The sequence below is a fragment of the Oryza glaberrima genome, chromosome 5 (assembly GCF_000147395.1).
Source record: "Oryza glaberrima chromosome 5, OglaRS2, whole genome shotgun sequence".
Lineage (NCBI taxonomy): Eukaryota > Viridiplantae > Streptophyta > Magnoliopsida > Poales > Poaceae > Oryza > Oryza glaberrima.
Genome location: NC_068330.1, coordinates 3,237,964 through 3,259,137, shown reverse-complemented (window position 1 = coordinate 3,259,137; position 21,174 = coordinate 3,237,964). Strand labels below are relative to the sequence as shown.

Genomic DNA, 21,174 nt, shown 5'->3' with positions numbered 1-21,174 from the left:
AATAAAAACGGATTACGTATTCAGTCCCTGTCATCAGGTATATTTTGTTAGTACTGTTTGTAAATGGACTAAGATGTGACATGTAGGTGGTTTAAAATTAAATTATATTATATTGCATTAATTAATGGATGCGCACCGTATGACTCGTACACTTTAAGGGATTAAGGTGCGTTCTTTATACTCTCTTCCCAACTTTTGCTCAATCATTTTCACATGCACGTTTATTAAACTGCTAAATGTTACTCTTTCTGCTCTGAAATAAATGAAGTTTTGGTTGGGTTGGGACATATACCTATCTAAATTTGTAGTAATATAATGTGGCCCATCAAACCAAAACTACTTATATTTTGAAACGGATGAAGTATATTTTTGTAAACAGAAATTCTACAGGAAAGTTGTTTTAAAAAATAATATTGATCTTTTTTAAAAAAAATTAACTAATACTTAATTAATTATGCGCTAATAAGATGTTCCGTTTTACGTGTTTAGAGGATTAGTTCCCGATACACCATACCGAACACAACCTAAGTGAATGTGATGCTGTGTAATGTGTTCGAGATGATTTTATATTATACTGTACATGATACATAGTGGTATTCGTTTCGGCTAAGATAAAATTTAAGCATGAAAAAATATTACTGCATAATTAATTGAGTTTTAGTTATTACGATCTTTATATGATACTTTAAAACAACTTCTCTATGTATAAAGTTTACACAAAAACATACTGAAAATGGTGCTAATAGAAATGAAGGTACAATCTATATTTTAAGGGGAAAAAAAAAGGCCACGGTGACGATTCGAAACAGCCTGGACTTGACCAAGCTCCGCCTTGGGTTCAATACTGCAATACCTGCAATACTATTCGAAACATACTCCCTCCGTACTCGTAAATGAAGTCGTTTTGGACAGCGACACGATCTCTAAAACACAACTTTTGACTTCTTATTTCTAAAAAAATATTTATTGAAAAGTGATATATGTATACTTTTATAAAAGTATTTTTCAAGACAAATCTATTCATATAATTTTTACATTTTCAAACTCAACAATTTAAGAGTTATTCATGATTTATATTCCCAAGGTTTGACTTAAACATTGTCCTAAACGATTTCCTTTACGAGTACGGAGGGAGTATGAGGTAAAATGGCTTTGACGAATTGGAGGAGGTGCGGAGTCCTTGGTACAATATTATAGGCGGAAAACGTACACATACACATGTATATATTTCACACAATCAATCCCTCATCTTGCCATGAACTTTGAGCATAGTTTTAACTAGCAAATCAGCAACAGAACAATAATAAACACATACACACAGGATATAGCAATTTACATGGACAAAACCTCCTCGCTGTGAGGAGTAAAAAACCACGGGACCAACGGTCCACTACAAGCTTTCACTATAATCAACAAAGGGTACAAATAGAGTCTTCTCTAGAACATCTAGAGGCACATTACAACAATAGCTATATCACCAAGTTACATACTTGACATCATCAACATCAACCATAACAACTAACAAGAGGTATAACAACAACAAGTAGAGAAATAGTAGATTTTGTCCTCTTCGGTTCTCAGATGAGATCTACCAAACCATAGATGCAAATTGCACGAAATTTAGCAGAAATGATGGTTTATGAGTCCCTTCCAAGTTATCCAAAAAAACAGCCTAATCGGACACTGTTTAACCTCTCAAACTAACATTTTACCAAATGCTGCATTACCTGAAACTACAATCACTCGAGTTGACAAATCACCACTCAAATCCGGTGCTCTATTAAACCAATCCTCACACAAACTGATCAGATTGAAGTGCTCAAAGTGAGGAACGAAATCACCCAAGTTTGGTGTAATCCAACCACGTTTGTGCCTCTAATCGTTGACTTGATGAAGATCGGGTAAGAACCACCAAGATGAACAAACTGTAACTATTCTTCTCCATTCTCCCCTCCCTCTCTTGTATTTTACTGGTTTCTTCTCCTCCTCAATGGCTACTGCTCTCACTCTCCCAATGGAGGCTAGGGTTTTTCTTCCCACCACAAAGGATGAGACAATCCCCACCATGCATCAAGACATGAATCAATCATCAATGGCTCACATTTGTTGGACTTTTGGGTTGTAATGGGCAGAGAACAAAGGCTTCATGTGGAGGGAATTTATTCCAACAGAAGAAGCCTATAACTAGTTCTCGATGAAAACTAATTGATATGCTAGATTAGATAGCTTGCTCTCCCTTTTAAATTGGTGTGATACATCCCAAAACTATTTATAAAAACTAAATTAAGGTTATTACCGATCACAGGGTCTCAACCGATAAAAAATCCATGACTAATTTTTTTATCGCAATCTCAAATATACTCGGATACTAATGTTCTATTATACTTATATTGTCGGATATAACCCATTAACATCCCTCAATACATATTATTCACCCTATTATTTACAATATTTTTTTCCGGATATACATGTACGGCGATTGGCGAATTGATCTCGTATGATCACGAACATATCTTTTCATCTGAGAAATGAGAACAACTATTTTTATATTATATTTTTGGATCTTCTAGTGTACATTATTTTGTTACAACCTGCGAGTACTAGCTAGCTGCTCCACGCAACAAAATAATAATAAGAATAATTATGAATAGAAACAGACCCTGACACTGCTGCATGTGTTACGTTTTTAAAGCTATCCATCCAACTACCGAATAGAGATATGTACTCCTATGCATCATGTGTCTCGAAGAAAAGAAGAAGAAAAATATAGATATGCATCAAGTTGCTCACGCCAGACCAAACAGACACGTACTACATCCTGCAGCAAGCCAGCAAGCGCTCTAGCTGTTGACTTTAGCCTCCGGCACATAAAAAAAAGCTCGTATTATTACATGATTAATTAAGTATTAATAACTATTTTTTTTAAAAAAATAGATTAATATGATTTTTTAAAATAATTTTTATATAGAAAGTTTTTACATATTCACACCATTTAGCAGCTTGAAAAACGCGCGAGAAAATAAGAGAGGTGGGTTGGAAAAATAGGGAAAGGACACAGCACTAGATTCCCTTCCCTTCCACTGACACGTGGGTCCCACCACTCCTGTACATACAGAGCCACCGCAGTACTCGGACGAGGTCTTCACGTAATCACGCCTTCCCGACCCTATCCGTACTGCACTTCCGGCCAACCCCACGTCGCGTAGCCTCACTGACAGGTGGGGCCCACGCCCGCACGTGCCAGGTGGTTACCCCACCTGTCAGTGGCCGTAGAGCACAGAATCCCGATGGCCTGGGAGGCGATGGGGAGACTGACAGGTGGGCCAGAGTTTTGCTGCCCTTTCGCTTTTAAATATACGTGGTGAAGTTGGCTTGCGACGTGAGAAGAGCTCAAACCCTCCAAACTTTTTTTCCTCCTCCATATCCATCGATCGATCTCGCCATCGTCCTCGAGCGAGCGGGCGGCTGCGGCGAGCTCGATCCGATCCCCGCCGGCGGAGATGGGGAGCTTGGCAGGTGGGTGGGTGACGTGGCGGCCGGCCGGCGCGGGGTCCTCCGGAACTTTCGGGGGTGGGTGGGCTCGAGTGGATGACTCATCGCTAGCTGGATGATGGTTTTCTTGCAGGCGGCGGCGGAGGCGGCAAGGTGGGGCTGCCGGCGTTGGACGTCGCGCTCGCGTTCCCGCAGGCCACGACGGCGTCCCAGTTCCCGCCCGCCGGTGAGACCTCCTCTCTCTCGCTTTCCCGGTGGTGTTCTCGGTTTCCCATTATTGGAAATAATGAGATATTATGATTGGGTGAAACTGTCTTGGCCATCTAATTGGAGTATTTGGGAGAGGTGTGTGCACTGTGAAGTCAGCCTGATCGTTTGATTCGTAGTTATCTCCAGTCTTGGGCAGCTTAATCTGGCTCCAAGTTGGCAGCAAGCAGTCCCTGTTCTGAACTGTTAGCCGTACGAAATCAAGATTTTGTTCTGAACTGTTAGGCGTACGAAATCAAGATTTTGTTTGGGATGGGATCGTTTTCGGCAATCTCTTCAACTCTGTATATCACGTCGCTTTTTATTTGGTTAAGTTAGTGGGATTTGGTCGGATTTTAACTCTCACGGTGAGGAAAATTGGATTTTAGTGGAGTATCCTTTTCAGCCCTGTTCATATTTTGTTTGGAGGAATTGTCAGTTCTGCTCCTCAGCTATCATGGGAGCTTTACATTTAATCTTGTGAATTAACTAATAAGCTAACAACATTATTTAACACATGCGTTTTCAGAAATCGGATTGTTTTCTTCGTAGTTGGTTTTTAACAACTAAATCTGGTCCATACACGTTTCTTTCTTTATTTATGAGTACTTTCGATTGCAATAATAATTGGGCAGGTGGTTTGCTTGCACGGCTTGCACTGGTGTTGTACTTTTCTTACGTTGTTGTCAGCAAGTACTTGCGTTTCTTCTTTCGCAATCTTCTTCGACTTATTTAGGTTGGACAAATTAATTTCCGTGGCATTTATACTAGTCACTGTTGTTCAATATTCCTAATAATCGTGGATTGCTGTACCTTACTCCATGTAAATTTGTTAGCCACTTTTTATCTCGGGATAGAGATAAAGATGGTAAAAGACCAAGTTGCCCATACTAGTAAATCATTGATCTGTGTTGAATATGCTCTTCTATGTTCCACACAGATTTAAGCAGCACTTGCGCATGCATGTATGCGAATTCAAACTACAAAAGTTAAAAATCCTTTACTGTGTGTGCGTGTGCACCTTACAATAATCAATAAAGTGAAAAATCAAAACGCACCTTACAACTCTTGTAAGGAGGGAGAAATGTACAGCATATAGTTATGCAATAAACTACATATTGGTTGTAAGTTCATAAAATTGCTTTTGCAGTATCGGATTACTACCAGTTTGATGATTTGCTTACTGATGAAGAGAAGACACTTAGGAAGAAAGTCCGTGGTATTATGGAGAGAGAAATTGCACCCATTATGACAGAGGTATGTTGTTGCTATACATAGTTTTCATTTGTTAATCCCCTGCTTCTTTTTTTTTTTGCAAAACATATATATGGTATATCTTCTAGGACTAGTACATTTTTTTCTTGTCGTCGCTGGATGGTAACTCTCCCTTGGGTTGACTAGCTGTTGTGTTACAGTGACAGTTGCCTGCTCGATGTGTATCATGTCATAACTATAAACCTCTATGGGCTTTTTACATATGCAGTACTGGGAGAAAGCAGAATTTCCCTTCCATGCCATTCCCAAACTTGCAACTCTTGGCTTGGCAGGAGGGACAACAAAGGTATATAAAATACTAAATCATCTAGTACTTATGTTTTACATCTGACTGTAAAATTTCACCAGTACGCTCGTTGTCTCATTGAAATTTGATCCTTTTCCTTGAATTTATCTTGGCGTTACAGGGATATGGTTGCCCAGGACTCTCACTTACAGCTAGTGCTATTTCTGTTGCAGAAGTTGCACGGGTGGATGCCAGCTGCTCCACATTTATTTTAGTACATTCCTCTTTGGCAATGAGCACAATTGGTAAAGCTATAACTTATTCAGATGATTTTGTTTGAAATGTGTTATAGACTGACCAAGACAACTATTTTCTGAGCTCACTATTTTTGTCCTTTCAATTTTCTGTGCAAATAGCACTTTGTGGATCAGAGGCTCAAAAGCAGAAGTACCTACCATCATTAACGCAGTTTAGAACAGTTGGTTGCTGGGTGAGTTGCATTCTCCTATTTATGTGGTTAGCCTTTGTAGCTTTTATTATAGTATTCAACATGCTGTTTTACATATTGTCATCTTAAGAAGAATGGGTCTTCTTGCTGTAGGCATTGACAGAGCCAGATTATGGAAGTGATGCAAGTTCATTAAGGACTGCAGCGACCAAGGTTTGAAACATAGATATCATGAAAATTTTAACTTCTAAGTAAAGAAAAATATCTGAATGTTTCTGCACAACCTTACAATGTTGTCGTGTTGGTTTTTACCTTGGTAGGTGCCTGGCGGTTGGCATTTGGATGGCCAAAAGCGTTGGATAGGCAACGGCACTTTTGCAGATGTGCTCATCATCTTAGCTAGAAATTCAGATACAAATCAACTAAATGGGTAATCATCTTCCGCTGGACTATTGTTGATATCATTTTGTCTACCACTGTACACATGTTAATTCGAACTCATTTCTATGCCCATGAATGTGACCACTCATAATTGATATGGCAAACTTCCTCTAGATTTATTGTCAAGAAAGGAGCTCCTGGTTTGAAATGTACAAAAATTGAAAATAAAATTGGACTCAGAATGGTTCAGAATGCCGACATTGTTCTGAATAAAGTATTTGTCCCTGACGAAGATAGATTAACTGGAATCAATTCATTTCAAGACATAAACAAGGTAACAAAGACATCTCTTTTGATTGCGCTAATCCTACTCTGTGTCAGTCAATTTGAATACACTGCCATGTGCACTAACCTGATTTTTACTTGCTGAAACTTTAACTACCGGATCAGGTCCTTGCTATGTCGCGCATTATGGTGGCATGGCAGCCAATTGGGATATCCATGGGGGTCTTCGACATGTGTCATCGGTGCGAATCACCTTCTTAGTTCAGTCTTTACTAGTTTCAAATTGGTACCACCTAATATGTATTGACTTTATTATTTACCATTGGATAGGTATTTGAAAGAAAGAAAGCAATTTGGAGTTCCGTTGGCAGCTTTTCAGCTCAACCAAGAAAAGCTTGTTCGCATGCTAGGAAACATCCAAGCCATGCTTCTTGTCGGCTGGCGCCTGTGCAAGCTGTATGAATCAGGCAAAATGACACCAGGCCATGCTAGTTTAGGCAAGGTTTGTACAAAATCACAATGCACTTAGAAAAATGGCATCCACCTTATGATTGTGCGCTGTTCGGTTTGATTTACTTTTCGCTTGCTTTCTTCAACATCTCACTGATAATACTTGAATCCAGGCATGGACATCCAAGAAGGCTAGGGAGGTGGTTTCTCTTGGCCGTGAGCTACTGGGTGGAAACGGAATTTTGGCTGACTTTCTGGTAGCAAAGGTAAAATGATTCAGATTTTTTTTTTCTTTTTTGGTAACATAATCTCTTTGGACTTCTCCAAATCCAAACATGATAGGTTTGATTAGAAAGATTAAAGTAATTCTTAAGATTTTCCGACGGGCACGTCTTTACCGCAGTACGTACATTGCATACCTTTGGGTTCACGGTGCTCACTCGTGTAGCAAAGTAGTCAATGATAGGGGGAAGCGCTACCAACATAGTAATACAAATTCAATATCGCACTGTATTACACGTGACAACTGATTCTGCAAATTTGACATAGCATTACTAGGAATTCAAGGTATCCATATCGCTACAGAAAACATTAGCCTAAGGGGGTGTTTGGGAGAGATGGGCTAACTCAAAACCATAAGTCTCTAGGGGAGGGACTTATGTTTTTGAAAGAGGGGCTAAAGTTTAGCCCCTCTCTCCCAAACACCCCCTAAGACATCACTAACATCACTTTGACAAACTTATCGAGCAACTTTTAAGTTGTACACTTCTATCAGAGTCTTGTTCTTTCTTAACTAGTGGGTGAACAGTGATTCATAATATACTTCTTATTTGCAGGCGTTCTGTGATCTGGAGCCAATCTTCTCGTACGAAGGCACCTATGACATCAACAGCCTGGTGACCGGAAGAGAGATCACCGGAATCGCCAGCTTCAAGCCTGCTGCATTGACAAAATCTCGTCTTTAATTTTTTTTTCCTTTCAAATGTATATAGCTGCAATAGACAAAATAATATACGTCCACCCTGTATTTTGATGAAAGCAAATGGGCAATAAAAGGAATAGAAAAACCATATTTGTTCTTGAAAAGAAAATAAAAGCTCTGATATGCTTCATTTTGCTAATTCTTTCTGAACAGTTCTGTTCTACTCTTTCTCTTCTACTCAAAGCGAAGAAAGCTGGGCAATGTATTCAGTAGAAAACCATTTAAGGTGCTCAATCTTTCAAACTATCTTAAATAACAGACTCTTATATGGGAGTAAAACTAAGATATGTTTTATATTTCAAAGTATTTGAATTCTTCATAAGCATTTGACCAGCCTGATTTTATATTTTAGTGCGACGTTTCAATTTTGCGGATTTGAACATAGATTTTACTTTATTTTATTCAACATGTAGCAATGTATGAGATGATGTTGAAGAATATATTTATTTTCCAGGATTGTCTATATGGTTTTTGACTGAAACCCCCTAAAATATTACAAATTCTAGAGCATTGGATCGCGTTGAGATTCATGCAACATAACTAAGCCCCCTTCTTTTTCTCTCTTTATTTTCCTCGGTCCGCATGCCATCGCTGCTTTCATGCGCACGCGGAGCCTCCATCTCCTGCTCCGTCATCACTCTATCGCACCGCCGCCTGGCTAGAAGGGGTCAACGAGGCCGGCGAGAGGGTGGCACCGAGTCCCCCGTCCCTCCGTCTTTCTCACCTCCGGTGGCTCGCCATAGCTAGATCCGCCACCACCGGCCGCCGCCTCCTAATCAGTTTCGTTGTTTTCCTCCGTTGCCAACGCCACCCACCGCCTATTGCCAACCCTACTGATGTGTCATCTTTGCTAGCATGCATTTGATAGAAAAATCACACGAGCTTCAAAGTGTCATTAAAAAAAAGTGGATGCCTTGTGCTAGACATAGGCGTATACCCATATTTACCTTTGTTTTTTTTTTTAATTTACCAAACATATTGTATATTCCATGCTGCCGACTGATGTTCAAAAATTAAGTAATTTTAGTCAGAACATCTACAATGTCAGCAAAATGAGTTCTGTTACAGTCTTGAACACAGTGCAATCCAATATACCAAGCTTGACCGCAGTAGACCAGTAGTGGCTGATCACCAAAATTGGCAGCAAAGTAGGTTTTGAAGTTGACGTGAGTGCAAGGCTGCAAAAATGTCTCAAAGAAAGCACGTCAAGATGCAATGATGCAGCATGTATATTCTTCAACCATGTTAAGAGGCATATATCATGGCACCAGCTCCCCCAAACACCGAAATCGCATTCCTCGTTCTTATCCTCTTCATTCACCATGCTTCGTACCTTCATCATTCTTGTGCCTCTGCTCTTCTCCATACATTCTCCGGCGTGTTCTGCTGCAACGGACACGATTTCAGCCGGTGAAGCACTCCCGAAAGATCAGAAGCTTGTCTCTCGCAATGGCAGGTTCGCGCTCGGCTTCTTCCATCCGGACACCGACAGTAAGTTCTTCCCCCGGCACACCCTCAAGCACTGGTACCTAGGCATATGGTTCGACAAGATACCAGTGTTAACTCCAATATGGATAGCAAACAGAGAGAACCCAATTGTAGGCCATCACAGAGTGACAAAACTCACAATTGCCAGTGATGGCAACCTTGCCATCTTCAACCAAGCCACCAGATCGACGGTTTGGTCGACTCATGCCAGTATCACAGCCAAGAAAACCATGGTTGTCCTCCAGGATAATGGAAACCTCATCTTAAGAGATGCATCCAACTCGTCCAACGTACTATGGCAGAGCTTTGACTACCCTACTGATGTCATGCTTATTGGTGCGAAGTTTGGCCTAGAAGGTGACTGGTCTGAACCGTGTTATTGTTTCCAAGAAGAGTTTGGCTGATCCAGCTGCTGGCCTCTATTGCCTGGAATTAGACCCTACTGGTGCTAACCAATACGTCTTAGAGTTTTGCAACTCTTCCATAGTCTATTGGTCTACTGGGGAATGGAATGGCCAATTCTTCAACTCAATACCAGAGATGTCAGGACGAACTCTATTTGACTTCAAGTTCATCAACAACAACCAAGAGAAGTACTTTGTGTTCAACTTGTTAGAAAAAGATCTAATAACTGTTTGCTTTTTGGACATATCTGGTCAGATGAAACAGCTCCTCTGGCTTGAGAACAAGCAGGAATGGGCAACGATCTATACTCTGCCTAAAGATCTATGTGATATCTATGCTACATGTGGACCTTTCACTGTCTGCAACAGCAATGCACTCCAAGTGTGCGATTGCATTAAGGGATTCTCAGTAAGATCACCTAAGGATTGGGAGTTAGAGGATAGAGCTGGTGGATGCATAAGAAATACACCATTAGATTGCGGCACCAAGAACCAAAGCAGAACTGCTACAACTGACAAGTTTTACTCCTTGCCCGGTATTGGATTGCCCACAGAAGCCAACATCATAGAAGCTGCTAGGACAGCTGACCAATGTGCACTAGCTTGCCAGAATAATTGTTCTTGCACTGCATATTCCTATGGTAACAGGTGCTCTGTATGGTATGATGATTTGCTTAATGTAAGACAGTATAATAAAGGTACTACTAGTGATGGAGAAATTCTCTACCTACGTATTGCCGCCAAAGACGCAAGTTGGAGCCATAATAAAAATGGAAAAGGAAAGATTATTGGTGCTGCGGTTGCTTCCAGTGTTGTTGCTTTGGGTTTGTTTTCAGCTACTGTAATCTGGAGGTACAAAAGGAAGCAATTTACTGCTCCTACTAATAATGTTCAAGGGGGAAATGGAATTGTGTCTTTCAAATACAGTGTTCTGCAACATGCAACTAAAAATTTCTCTGAGAAATTAGGAGAAGGCGGCTTTGGTGCTGTATTCAAAGGGTTTCTAGGTGGCTCGACACCTATTGCAGTAAAAAAGCTTGGTGGTGACCGTCAAAGTGAGAAGCAATTCAGGGCTGAGGTGAGTTCCATTGGAATAATCCAACACATCAATTTGGTTAAGCTTATTGGATTCTGTTCTGAGAGTGGTAGGAGGCTGCTTGTATATGAACACATGCCAAATTGCTCTCTTGACACGCACCTTTTTCATAACCATACTACGATCCTAAACTGGAGTACCCGTTACCAGATAGCCCTTGGAGTTGCTAGAGGGTTGGCATACCTGCATGAGAGTTGCAGGGATTGCATCATACACTGTGATATTAAGCCAGAGAACATACTTCTTGATGGATCATTTGTGCCTAAAATTGCAGATTTTGGAATGGCAAAATTTGTTGGAAGAGATTTCAGTAGAGTTCTTACTACATTTAGAGGAACCATAGGGTATCTTGCACCAGAATGGATTAGTGGAGTGGCCATTACATCCAAGGTTGATGTCTATAGCTATGGAATGGTGTTGTTTGAAATAATGTCAGGTAGGAGGAACTCATGCAAACAAGACACAAGTGATGATGATCATGCTGCATATTTCCCTGTGCAAGTTGCAAATGAACTTCTCGAGGGAGATGTCAGGAGCTTGCTAGATAACAAACTGCTTGATGATGTTAACCTGGATGAGGCTGAACGAATAAGCAAGGTGGCCTGCTGGTGTGTCCAAGAAAATGAGTCTAATCGGCCGACCATGGGCGAAGTGGTTCAAATTGTTGAAGGTTTGTTAGAACTTGAAATGCCACCAATGCCAAGATTACTTCAAGCTATCACAGCCACAGGGAGCTCATATTGAAGATTTAAATACCCTATACACCATTCTAGAGGCATTAGCTGGTTACTAAATGATAGGTGAGCTCTCATGTAGTACTAGTTAACCCTATGAGAATAAAATTATGGGCCTTAATAGTACCTTGTGATATTTTACCTATCTAATATATTGAAACTTCCTAAGCAGTGAATCAAATAAACTTGTGTAATATTTTACCTATCTAATATATTGAAACTTCCTAAGCAGTGAATCAAATAAACTTGTGTGTAAATTTAGGGAGCATAGAAAACTTTACGGTTAGTAACCAGAATTCTACTGAAGCAAAATCAGAACCATTTCGGCCTCGATCTGTCACCTTTGTGCAAACGACGGCGAGTCCTGCTCCCACATCTTCCATGATTGTCCCTTCACAAAGCAGGTTTGGACAAGGATTCGAGATCGGCTTAGCCTTTCCTGCTCGGTGCCATCAGAAGATCTTTCCTCTTGGTGGTGTTCAGTCCGAAAATCAGTGCGCAAGCAAGACAGAAAGACATTTGACGCCGGGGTGATCCTTGTGACATGGCTCATATGGAAGGAACGCAATGCTAGAGTGTTTGATGGAAGAGCAACCTCAGCGGAACATCTTTGTGCCACAATTGTGGAAGAATGGGAAGCTTGGAAAGCGGCCGGTCTGCTGTGCGAAATTGAAGCAAGAAGCCCCATATCCAGAGGGATCAGCTAGTTAGCAGCACAGGGGTGTGTGTGAGCTTCGGCTCTGTTAGTAGGAGCTGTGTCACCTCTGATTTTTTTTTCAGGGTGTGTGTGTTTGCTCTCTTTTGTTTTTGCTCTGTACAGTTCTGAATTTTCTCCTTCTTAATACTATTGTTTGGTCGGCAAAGCCGACCCGGCGAAAAAATCAGAACCATTTCAACCCCTGTGGACTGCATAAGTGCAAATCAACTTAAACAAATGAGGCATCAGAGCAAATCACCTATAACTGATGAGTACAGAAGAATTATATCTAGGTGCTGATCTGACAACACTCTTCAAAGACATTCCCAATCAACATAGTTCAGGTTTCAGAAGAAAAACAGCCTAGGTTTTGCATCACAGATTCACAATCCAACCAAATGCAAGGGTTTCTGCAGCCTGTATTTTACCGAGCGCCCGTCGCAGCCGGTGAATCCCCACCACGAACGCCGTCCCTCTCTCCCTCCCTCATCTCCTCCCGCACCGGAGGAGCGTTCGCCGTCTCGCCGGCGCCGGCGCCGGCGCCGCCGCCCTCGCCGGAATCCCGGATTTGCCTACGCTCTCCCCTCGTCAGTGTGGGCCTTGGGCCTCGGCCCCCGAATCTCAAAGCAGATCGGACGGCCCACCTCGCGTCGCGTCTCATCTGGCCCGTGACACGCGTGCCACCATGGCGGTTCCACTGGTCGACGCCGCTCTGACAGGTGGGGCCCACCACCCACAGACACGGAAATGCGGCCGCATTTTTTTCTCCCCCTCGCAAAAAGTCGCAGCGTACACGCACCCCAACTCAGCCCACGCCCACTGACCGGTGGGCCCACGCCTCGAATTAATTCCTCGCCTTCCCCTATAAATACCGCGACTCCTCTCCATTCTCGTCTCCCCCCTTTCTTTTTTCTTTTTTTCTTCGAGGAGGAAGCAAACAGCGTCGCTCCACGAAACCATCGCTGCGGTTGCGTGCTCGCGCGAAGAAGAGGAGAGAGAGGACCAAACCCTCGTCTCCTCCTCCTCCGGTGGTGGGGGGAGAGGAGGCGGCGGCGGAGAGGACGAGCCGTCTACTGGATCGGCCGCCCACGAGGAGGTATTGCCCCCGTTCCCCTCCGATTCGCTCCCCCCAAATTCCCCCCGCGTAATAATCCAAGGGTTTGTGTTGATCGGGTGGGGTTTTCTCGCCGGGTAGACCATTTCCTGCGGTTGATTGTTGGTGCGTGACGGGAGCGGAGCGTGATCGGGTATCGGACGTGGTCGGATTGATGGGGGAATTTCTGGGATTACTCGTCGTCGGCTTAATAATCGATGAGGCGGGTGTGATGTACAGCGGCGCGATTGGTCGATTCAGGTTTCAGAGTGCTTGAGATCATGTGATTTCCGCTGCGAAGGAAGTTTTCATCTCCTGTGACTGGAATCACGCGCTAATCCGTACCGAACTCTCTCTATTGGGGCGTCCTGTTGGTGTCAAACAAGCCGTTCACAGCGATCCTGTCTGTTCATAACTATTGTTTGCCTAGTTGCAATTAACTGTTTATCTTTGTCAGTCTAATCTTTTGGCCATAGGTTGTTCTCGCCCCCTAATCAGTTGTTGGAACTTATCTTTGTGCTTTAGCTTCTATGGATGAGTCGTAGGTGTGATTGTTTAGTAGTAAAATTATTTGAGTTTTTGTCTTGTTCAAATCATGCATTTAATTGGAAAATGTTCCTCACCACCACTGAGTCTTTCAGTTCTATCAAGGAGTCAGCATCTTCTGGCCCAGCCCTTTTTGCGTTGCTACACTTTAGTTCGAGAATCTCATACATACTTGAGTCACCAACTATATACCTTTGGAGATTTTTCTTATTTTCCCTCTTAGGCACAATATTGACATAGTAAAAGTACATCATAAATTTAACTTCAAGAGCTAAGCTCTACTAATTAAAGTGGTCCTTTATTCTTCTTATTGTCCATGTAAGAATAGTTCAGTGAGGAGTTTTTTGACCCGTGTAACTTTTAAGTCAGCAAACATTTTTGTTTGACTCCTTGTCCTGTCTATTAGCAGCCTAGCATGGCATCTTTAGTTGAACTCTTCTACAAGGGACTACACTATCTAATGTGTTATCACAGTTTCTTATGTAATAGAAATGCAATTCATGTCATTTCTTAGCATCTAAGTGATCAACGGATAGAAAAAAAATTATATGACGTGTATAACTCATGCTATATCTGAACCTTCAAGTGTACCTTCTTCTCATGATGCTTCTCCCAATGGAAAGCATCCCTTTAACCCTTCCATCCATATTGGTTCTTAAATTTCCATGTCTTCCATCAGACAGAGAACATATAAGTTCTACAACCTCAGTTTATCCTTAGAAGCAGAAATGTTCAATATGTCAAAGGTACAACTCCGTGTCCTTTGCTTTGAAATTCAACATCACTTGCACAACATGTCTTCTGCATCTTCAGGTACTCCTTATTAACATTTCAAGACTATCTATATAGTATTTTATTTTATTAGAAATGCCACGAAACCACCATTTATTATGCAAATGCAGGCTATAGTGAGATTCGGCTTCCACAATAACCCACGACCTTGAAAGCTGTGATTAAGATCTATTAGAGTTGGACACAATCTTTGGAACATGATTCAGTTATGTTGTGTGTTTGACTCCACATTTGGGACACGCGGGAATTAGGTTGGGTAAGCAATTGCCATTTCTTCCAATAATCTGATGGTCAGGTATTCAGGTTAGTGAATGGTTCCAGACATATTAGTTGCATATATATAATGAGTAAATTGGAAGTTATCACTTTTAATCATCTTAATCCTTTGTGTCATTCTCACCTTTACAAAAGGACATATACCTTCTCATTCTTCTCCCTTTTCTCAAACTGTTATAAACTTATAATAGTTTCCTTTGTTTTCTCTAGCTCTTATAGTTTGTTGCTGTTCCAACTCTAAAACTGAAAACTAAAACAAGGGGAATTTATATCTTTGGGAATACTACCTAGCTTTTTATCATACAAATGTTGTGTAATACCTTTACCAGGGTATTATAACTGTTAATACTTTGAACTGAGCTACTAATGACATTGCAGGTACTAATTGATTCTTCCCTGTAATGGAGAGTTTTATTTTCCTTGATTTACCAAAATCAAGCTTACATTAAGGTGTAACAAATGGGTGTTTTGGGCTCCATAATCATTTTGTTGATGCTAAATGCTGACTACTGGTGCAGCAAATGGAAGAGCTCTTCCAGTTGATATATGCCATTTGAGGACATGTGCTTTGTCCTCAGTATAAGAACATTGGCCTAACATCATTGTTGGAGTTGCATTGCCCTTAGAGTGGGGAAAGCGACACCTCTTGCAAGATAGTAACAGCAATTATATCATAAATTACAAGTCAGGCCTTCCAATGTGGTTTTGGATGAGGCAATTGATACAGTCATTTGATGCTGAATTTTTTGTTCGTCTGACGACTGGAAAGGGGGCACCTACGACGATTAGCTTAGTACTTAGTGATGGTGTATGAAGAGCATTGATAGTCTCATGGCCCATTGCTAACATGTAGAGAAGGATTTTGAGTTCCTTGGAAGTATTGACTGGAGGAGTGTGAACTACTTCACAAATAGATGGGTGTAAAATCTGGGAAAGAAAACTTAAAGAGCTAAATGTTTTCTACCATATTAGTTGATCTGAAGGTGCTTTCCAAGTCAAAATCAGCTTAGCATATAGAATTGACTTGGTGATGGCGGTACCTGGACCCTTGAAGCAGCAGTTCAGAACTGATTGCACTGAGTATTTTCTCTGGAGATATCCATTTGATGGAGGTGGAAGGAAAGAGAGGCTAGTCAATAGTAGGTCAACTGATGGTGTTTGAAACAAGATGCACTTACTCATAAGCAGAATAAACAAGCACAACAATGCCATGAAGGGAACCTTAGCAATGCCGTACATCTGGCATCATTTAAAACGGGGCTTGTTCCACTGTTATACTATGACCATCCGCCTTGATGGTTTTGCCTGGCTATTCTGAAGCTATTAGTTAGCGTTACACCTTTTAAGTTTTACACATCCAGTGTTGTTCTTTTGTTTTTCTAATATTATGTACAGATATCTCTCCCACATGTCATAGCTCAATATGACAAGGGCTTTATCCTTTTCCATGTAAATATTTGAGATTCAGTCAGATTCTTATACTTGCTACTTGCTAGAATGTGAATGATAACTGTACTGTTGGAAGAGTGTTGTCATACAAATTAGTTATAAATTTGTTTCTACTTTTGCTACTTGTATTGTCATTGTTACATAAGATTGCAATGCATTTGATGTTCCTTGATGTTCTGATGTTGTCTTGTTATCGGCCATACTATAATTGGGGAAAAAAAGAAATATAAAGCTATTTTAGTATCCACAAACACATTTTTATGTTTTTTGTGAAACATGGTATTCATATGCTGTTGTAACATGTATGCCAATATTATGTTGGTTTGTCCTTTGGAGAAAAGATGAATGTAGTCTTGATATTTGGACCTATTTTGTCTCAAATCATGCCTGAAGATGTAAATATAACCATATTAATAGGTGAATAGTGTTGAAATGTTGTATGTTTTTGAGCTTGAAGTCAAAACATATTAAAACAACCAGAATGCTTCTTAGAATCTACACATGCAGCACAACCAATGTTTTGAGCTATCACTTTTACTGAGACTGCTGCAATCTATCAACTCTGCCTTTTCTTGATTATATCTTTTCCCCCATGAAATATAACCAACATCATGTATGAAAAGGTGCAAATAATTTTATGTGTACAACACACATGGATTTGGGCACAATATATTTTTGGTACTGTTTAGACTTTAAGTTGTCATGGGGAAATGTAATCGGTGTCATAGTTATCCTGCAAAGTAGTCATGAAATTTTGGTGGATTTCGAATTGTTCAACAGCTGCACCTTTATCAAAGCCATGTCTTTATGCATTGGTTCTTAAATTAAGTGTCGAACTGTTGCTTCCTGCAACAGATTGGTATGCAATTCCATTTCTGGTTTATATCTGGAACTGCTATTCTGCGGCCAAAACAGCCTTTGTTTTGGCTTATTTTTTGTCTGAATACAATGCTCAGATTTCCTTCGAAGTGTTCCTGGATATGTATGACAGGAACTTTCATATGTGTAGAATGCTTTGTGTTAAATTAAGTAAGACACTGGACATGATGAATCATTTGGCCCATGGCATCTCAGATCTGTGTGACTCAGGTCTTAAATATAACGCTTCTAAGGTTGAAATGCTTTGTTCCTGAAGTTTATGAATTTGTGATTATGCATATATTATCTTGCCCTTCTTTTTCTAGTTTAAAACTTCATGTTTACAGTCCATTTGCAGCTGCAATAGATTTGCTGGAAAACTAATAGAGCAACTTGTTTTCCCAGATTAAGCCAAGTTTGATCAGATTGTTCACGTGTTATGGCTGGACATCAGTATAATAATTCCCAGATGTCCCGGATGGATCATATGGACAGGCTAAACAATGAACCTCCACCTTTTGGTACATGGACTAAACTGAATTACTTCCTAAGTGTTCATAATCCTCTCATTATCTCAAGTATGGTAAATTTACTTCACTCGTGCCTTATTATGCCAGGCCAAAAGTTATTTATGCATCGTAGGAGTGATCCAGCTAACGGAGCTGGATCGTCTGGCTATGTGGGTAACACAATGAGATCGAATGATCTTCCGTCTTCAAGTTATGCTGGCCAAGCTTATGGTCAGCAGAATAGAGCCCCCATCCATGCTTCATATTCTGGTCATGCACCTGCTGGAAGCTCTAGTGGTAGCTATGCACCATACAATACTCAACATATGCCTGCTTCAAACTATCCACACGGATCCGAGGATAATTTCATTCCAAGTTCCCATGTGGATGGCAGAAGGGTTGCATTGAAGAGAAGAAATCCCATCATTCATCCTACAGATGGATTCGGTGTTGGAAATTATTATGCTGGCAGTTCTTCCAATACTCAGTTCTCTCGGCCCATGCCTCCAAATCCTATTCCACCACCTGAATCCTGTGTTCGAATGCCCTCACACTTGGGTTCGAACCACTGGAATGATCACCGCTATGTTAATCATGAAGGATCTCAGAGGAATGTGAGGGGAAGACATGATCATAGTACTATCCATTTGGAACAAAGTCCAGCTGCAGCTTGCCCGTCAAGCAGCATCAATGTGCCACCATACCATCCAAATGCAAATGGTCCTTTTGGAAGTACACCAGTACAACATGACAGAGCTCCTTTATCTGTGCATCCAAGAATTCTTCCTCCAGGTTAGTTTTGACTTATTCTCTTCTATTTGCAGCTTCTGTTCTAATCTGATGCGTACTTTAGTCTGAACTGTAGGTACATAATCATATCTCATATGTCAACTACTACTTTTTTTTCTTCTGTTTGTTGAGATAAACCCAACTCTTATGAATTATGACTATATCAGCATTCATGATTCATCTAGTAGACTAATGCAACTACTTCCTTTCAAGCATAGCATTTTTCCCACTCAATTTTAATCTAGTCCAGTTTCAAATGAAATGTGTGCTTCCTGATAAGGTGGTATGCCCATTCTCTGAATTTGATATTATTTAAGAAGCTAAGACCTTTCTCTGTTTTTGTCTAGGGCCTGATGGTAGTAGCATAGCATTCAGAGAGAGGCCATACTATCCTGCTCCACAGAGCACCAACATAAGTGCACCTGTGCCAACGCTTCCTATTTCTTGTGACAGTGCACCATTTGCTCATGGTGGGTACGCCCCTAGATCAGCTCATCGTAACAACTTACGCACTTATCCTCCTCCAGCTTTTGCATCTTCTTCCAACCCTGGAGCAGTCTCCCATGAGCCAGCTATTCCTAGCTATCCACCTGCTGCCCCTAGCTATCCACCTGCAACCTCTGCAGCATCATCAAGTGTCCAGCCATTTCATGCTGAAGCTGCTGCACATTTGAGGCATCCAAGGCATGTATCTGTAGGGGGCAGTGGTAGTGCAAGGAGTAGAAGGATGAGGGATTCCTATCATGGTTTTCATCATTTGATGATTGAAGACAATAACTTGGGAAGATCAGCAGCTGAGGTAGATATTATTCTCTCCTCTTGATATCAGTACAATGTTAAAATTTTGAACACGCATCTAATCTATTTTCACTCTTTGTAGCGGTTTATGATGCTGGATCAGTTAGTTATCCATGAATCAAGAGAAGCATTCGATCCTCACTGGGACATGAGACTGGACATTGATGACATGAGCTATGAGGTAGAAAGAATCAATTTTCTCTTTAATACCACAGCAGCTTTAGAATGCTATTTAAACAAATGCAACTTTTTCTATACACAGGAGCTGCTGGCTTTGGAAGAACGCATAGGCCATGTGAACACTGGCCTCGCTGATGAGAAAATTTCTGGCTGTGTGATGGAGGTAGCCTGCTGCAGCAGTAGTCATTTGCAGGATGATCAGGACAATGAAAGATGTGTAATCTGCCTGGTAAGATAGTGGATGGTACCAATCTACCTACTATGATAGCGATTCCCGCAGCGCATTTTACGCAATACAAGTTACTTAATCCACAACCTCTTTTTCACTGCAGGAGGAATACAAGCATGAGGACACCCTTGGGAGGCTGAAATGCGGCCACGGGTTTCACTGCAATTGCATCAAGAAGTGGCTGCAGGTGAAGAACACCTGCCCAGTTTGCAAAGCTGCTGCCGCAGATGAAGGCAGCTGATGAGGGGACCAATTGATCTTCCCCTCCATTTATATAATGATGCAGTTCAAGGTCAGGCCAAATTATGCCTGTCTCCATTGCTCCGCAATCTGTGGGCTCTTGTGAATAAGTTATCTCGGTCGATATGGAATTATTTTGTGAGCTATTAGACTATTATAAACTCAAGCAAAACCTATGTGCAATGTAAATCTCCCAAGTTAGTTAATTTCGCTCAAAAGCATCCAATTGTTGTTCAGTGGTTAATTCTAACATGGAGATATCTCTTCCCGGATGGTTTTGCTGTTCACGTCTGCGCAAGGGCCAATGGATATCTCATCTCATGATTGAGGGGCCCGGCCGTTAAGAGGCTGTTCTCTTGCCAGCTGCAGCTGGATGGTTCGGTGTTCACCATCGGTGAAGGTGCTTGCGATCTCGTCGAGTTGCCGTTGTTGATCTCCTGCTGATCTGCTGCATGCTACCAATTTTACCTGCTTTGTGATGGATGCACCACCCTCCTGACCCAGATAGCTAGCTGGTTGTGGCTGGTGCAATGTTGTGTCTGCTCATCGTGAACCAATCCAGCTTAGGAAGCCTCAATTCCAAGCCCCCCCAAAAAACCAAAAAGAAACATTTCTGGTACCGGATCTCAAGCGAGGATGACCTCCTTTGAAACATGAATGGTAAAACATACTAGGAAGAACATCATTTTTGGTACAGGGTCTCAAGCCAGGATGACCTCCTTTGAAACGTACGAGTGGTAAAACAGTACGAAGAACATCAAATTTTCATGAGAATTTTCATAGGAGACAGGTTAAGAGAGAACTTCAAGAGATTGGACCTTATGTTAACTTTCTTCTATAAAATATTAGTGAAGTGAGGAAACTTCTAAAACAATTATATGGAGTGATGAAAAAAATTATTTGGTCAGACGGTAACTATGAGTACTCCATAATCCATATAAGATAATAACATGATAATTCTATTAGGCGTTCGCCAACGAAGCCCCAAGCAGCCACCCAAGGTAGCTAGGCGGTGCCTTTGTCCGTGTATCAAAAATCTCCATGCACGGGAGCCATTCCAAATAAAATTTTGAAGCTCCAAGTTTTTGTTCCGAAGGATCAAATAGAAAAATTATCCGTAGAAATTGAATCCTAACAAAAATTCCCCACAATTCCTCTAATTAAAACGAGGCCGAAGCGGCTTCCTGATCGGACGGCTGGAAGGCCATATA

At 41.2% G+C, this 21,174-nt stretch overlaps 2 protein-coding genes and 1 pseudogene across 7 annotated transcripts; all 3 read left to right on the top strand.

The window, feature by feature from the left end:
- Nucleotides 1–3,370: 3,370 nt before the first annotated feature.
- Nucleotides 3,371–7,924, top strand: LOC127773829 (acyl-coenzyme A oxidase 4, peroxisomal-like). The gene is made up of 13 exons (XM_052300018.1): nt 3,371–3,516; nt 3,626–3,718; nt 4,889–4,995; nt 5,222–5,299; nt 5,421–5,544; nt 5,656–5,729; nt 5,841–5,900; nt 6,008–6,117; nt 6,243–6,402; nt 6,519–6,595; nt 6,684–6,855; nt 6,977–7,069; nt 7,640–7,924. The coding sequence occupies exons 1-13, from the start codon at nt 3,501–3,503 to the stop codon at nt 7,766–7,768; spliced, it is 1,293 nt and encodes a 430-aa protein (XP_052155978.1). The 5' UTR covers nt 3,371–3,500; the 3' UTR covers nt 7,769–7,924.
- Nucleotides 7,925–9,065: 1,141 nt separating this feature from the next.
- LOC127773827 (G-type lectin S-receptor-like serine/threonine-protein kinase At2g19130) lies at nt 9,066–11,871 on the top strand (annotated as a pseudogene).
- A 1,244-nt stretch (nt 11,872–13,115) lies between these two features.
- Nucleotides 13,116–20,237, top strand: LOC127773828 (E3 ubiquitin-protein ligase MBR1-like). 6 transcript variants are annotated; one of them, XM_052300013.1, is made up of 8 exons: nt 13,116–13,300; nt 14,523–14,656; nt 14,746–14,938; nt 17,624–17,739; nt 17,836–18,519; nt 18,864–19,315; nt 19,397–19,723; nt 19,827–20,237. In XM_052300013.1, exons 4-8 carry the CDS (start codon nt 17,658–17,660, stop codon nt 19,962–19,964), a joined length of 1,683 nt encoding a protein of 560 aa, XP_052155973.1. In that variant the 5' UTR covers nt 13,116–13,300; nt 14,523–14,656; nt 14,746–14,938; nt 17,624–17,657; the 3' UTR covers nt 19,965–20,237. The 6 variants fall into 6 exon arrangements, with proteins under 6 accessions (XP_052155973.1, XP_052155976.1, XP_052155977.1 ...); XM_052300017.1 differs by lacking the exon at nt 13,116–13,300 and having other exon boundaries at nt 13,307–14,656; nt 19,397–19,495; nt 19,577–19,723; XM_052300014.1 differs by lacking the exon at nt 13,116–13,300 and having other exon boundaries at nt 13,307–14,656; nt 14,746–14,891.
- The last annotated feature ends 937 nt before the right edge of the window (nt 20,238–21,174 follow it).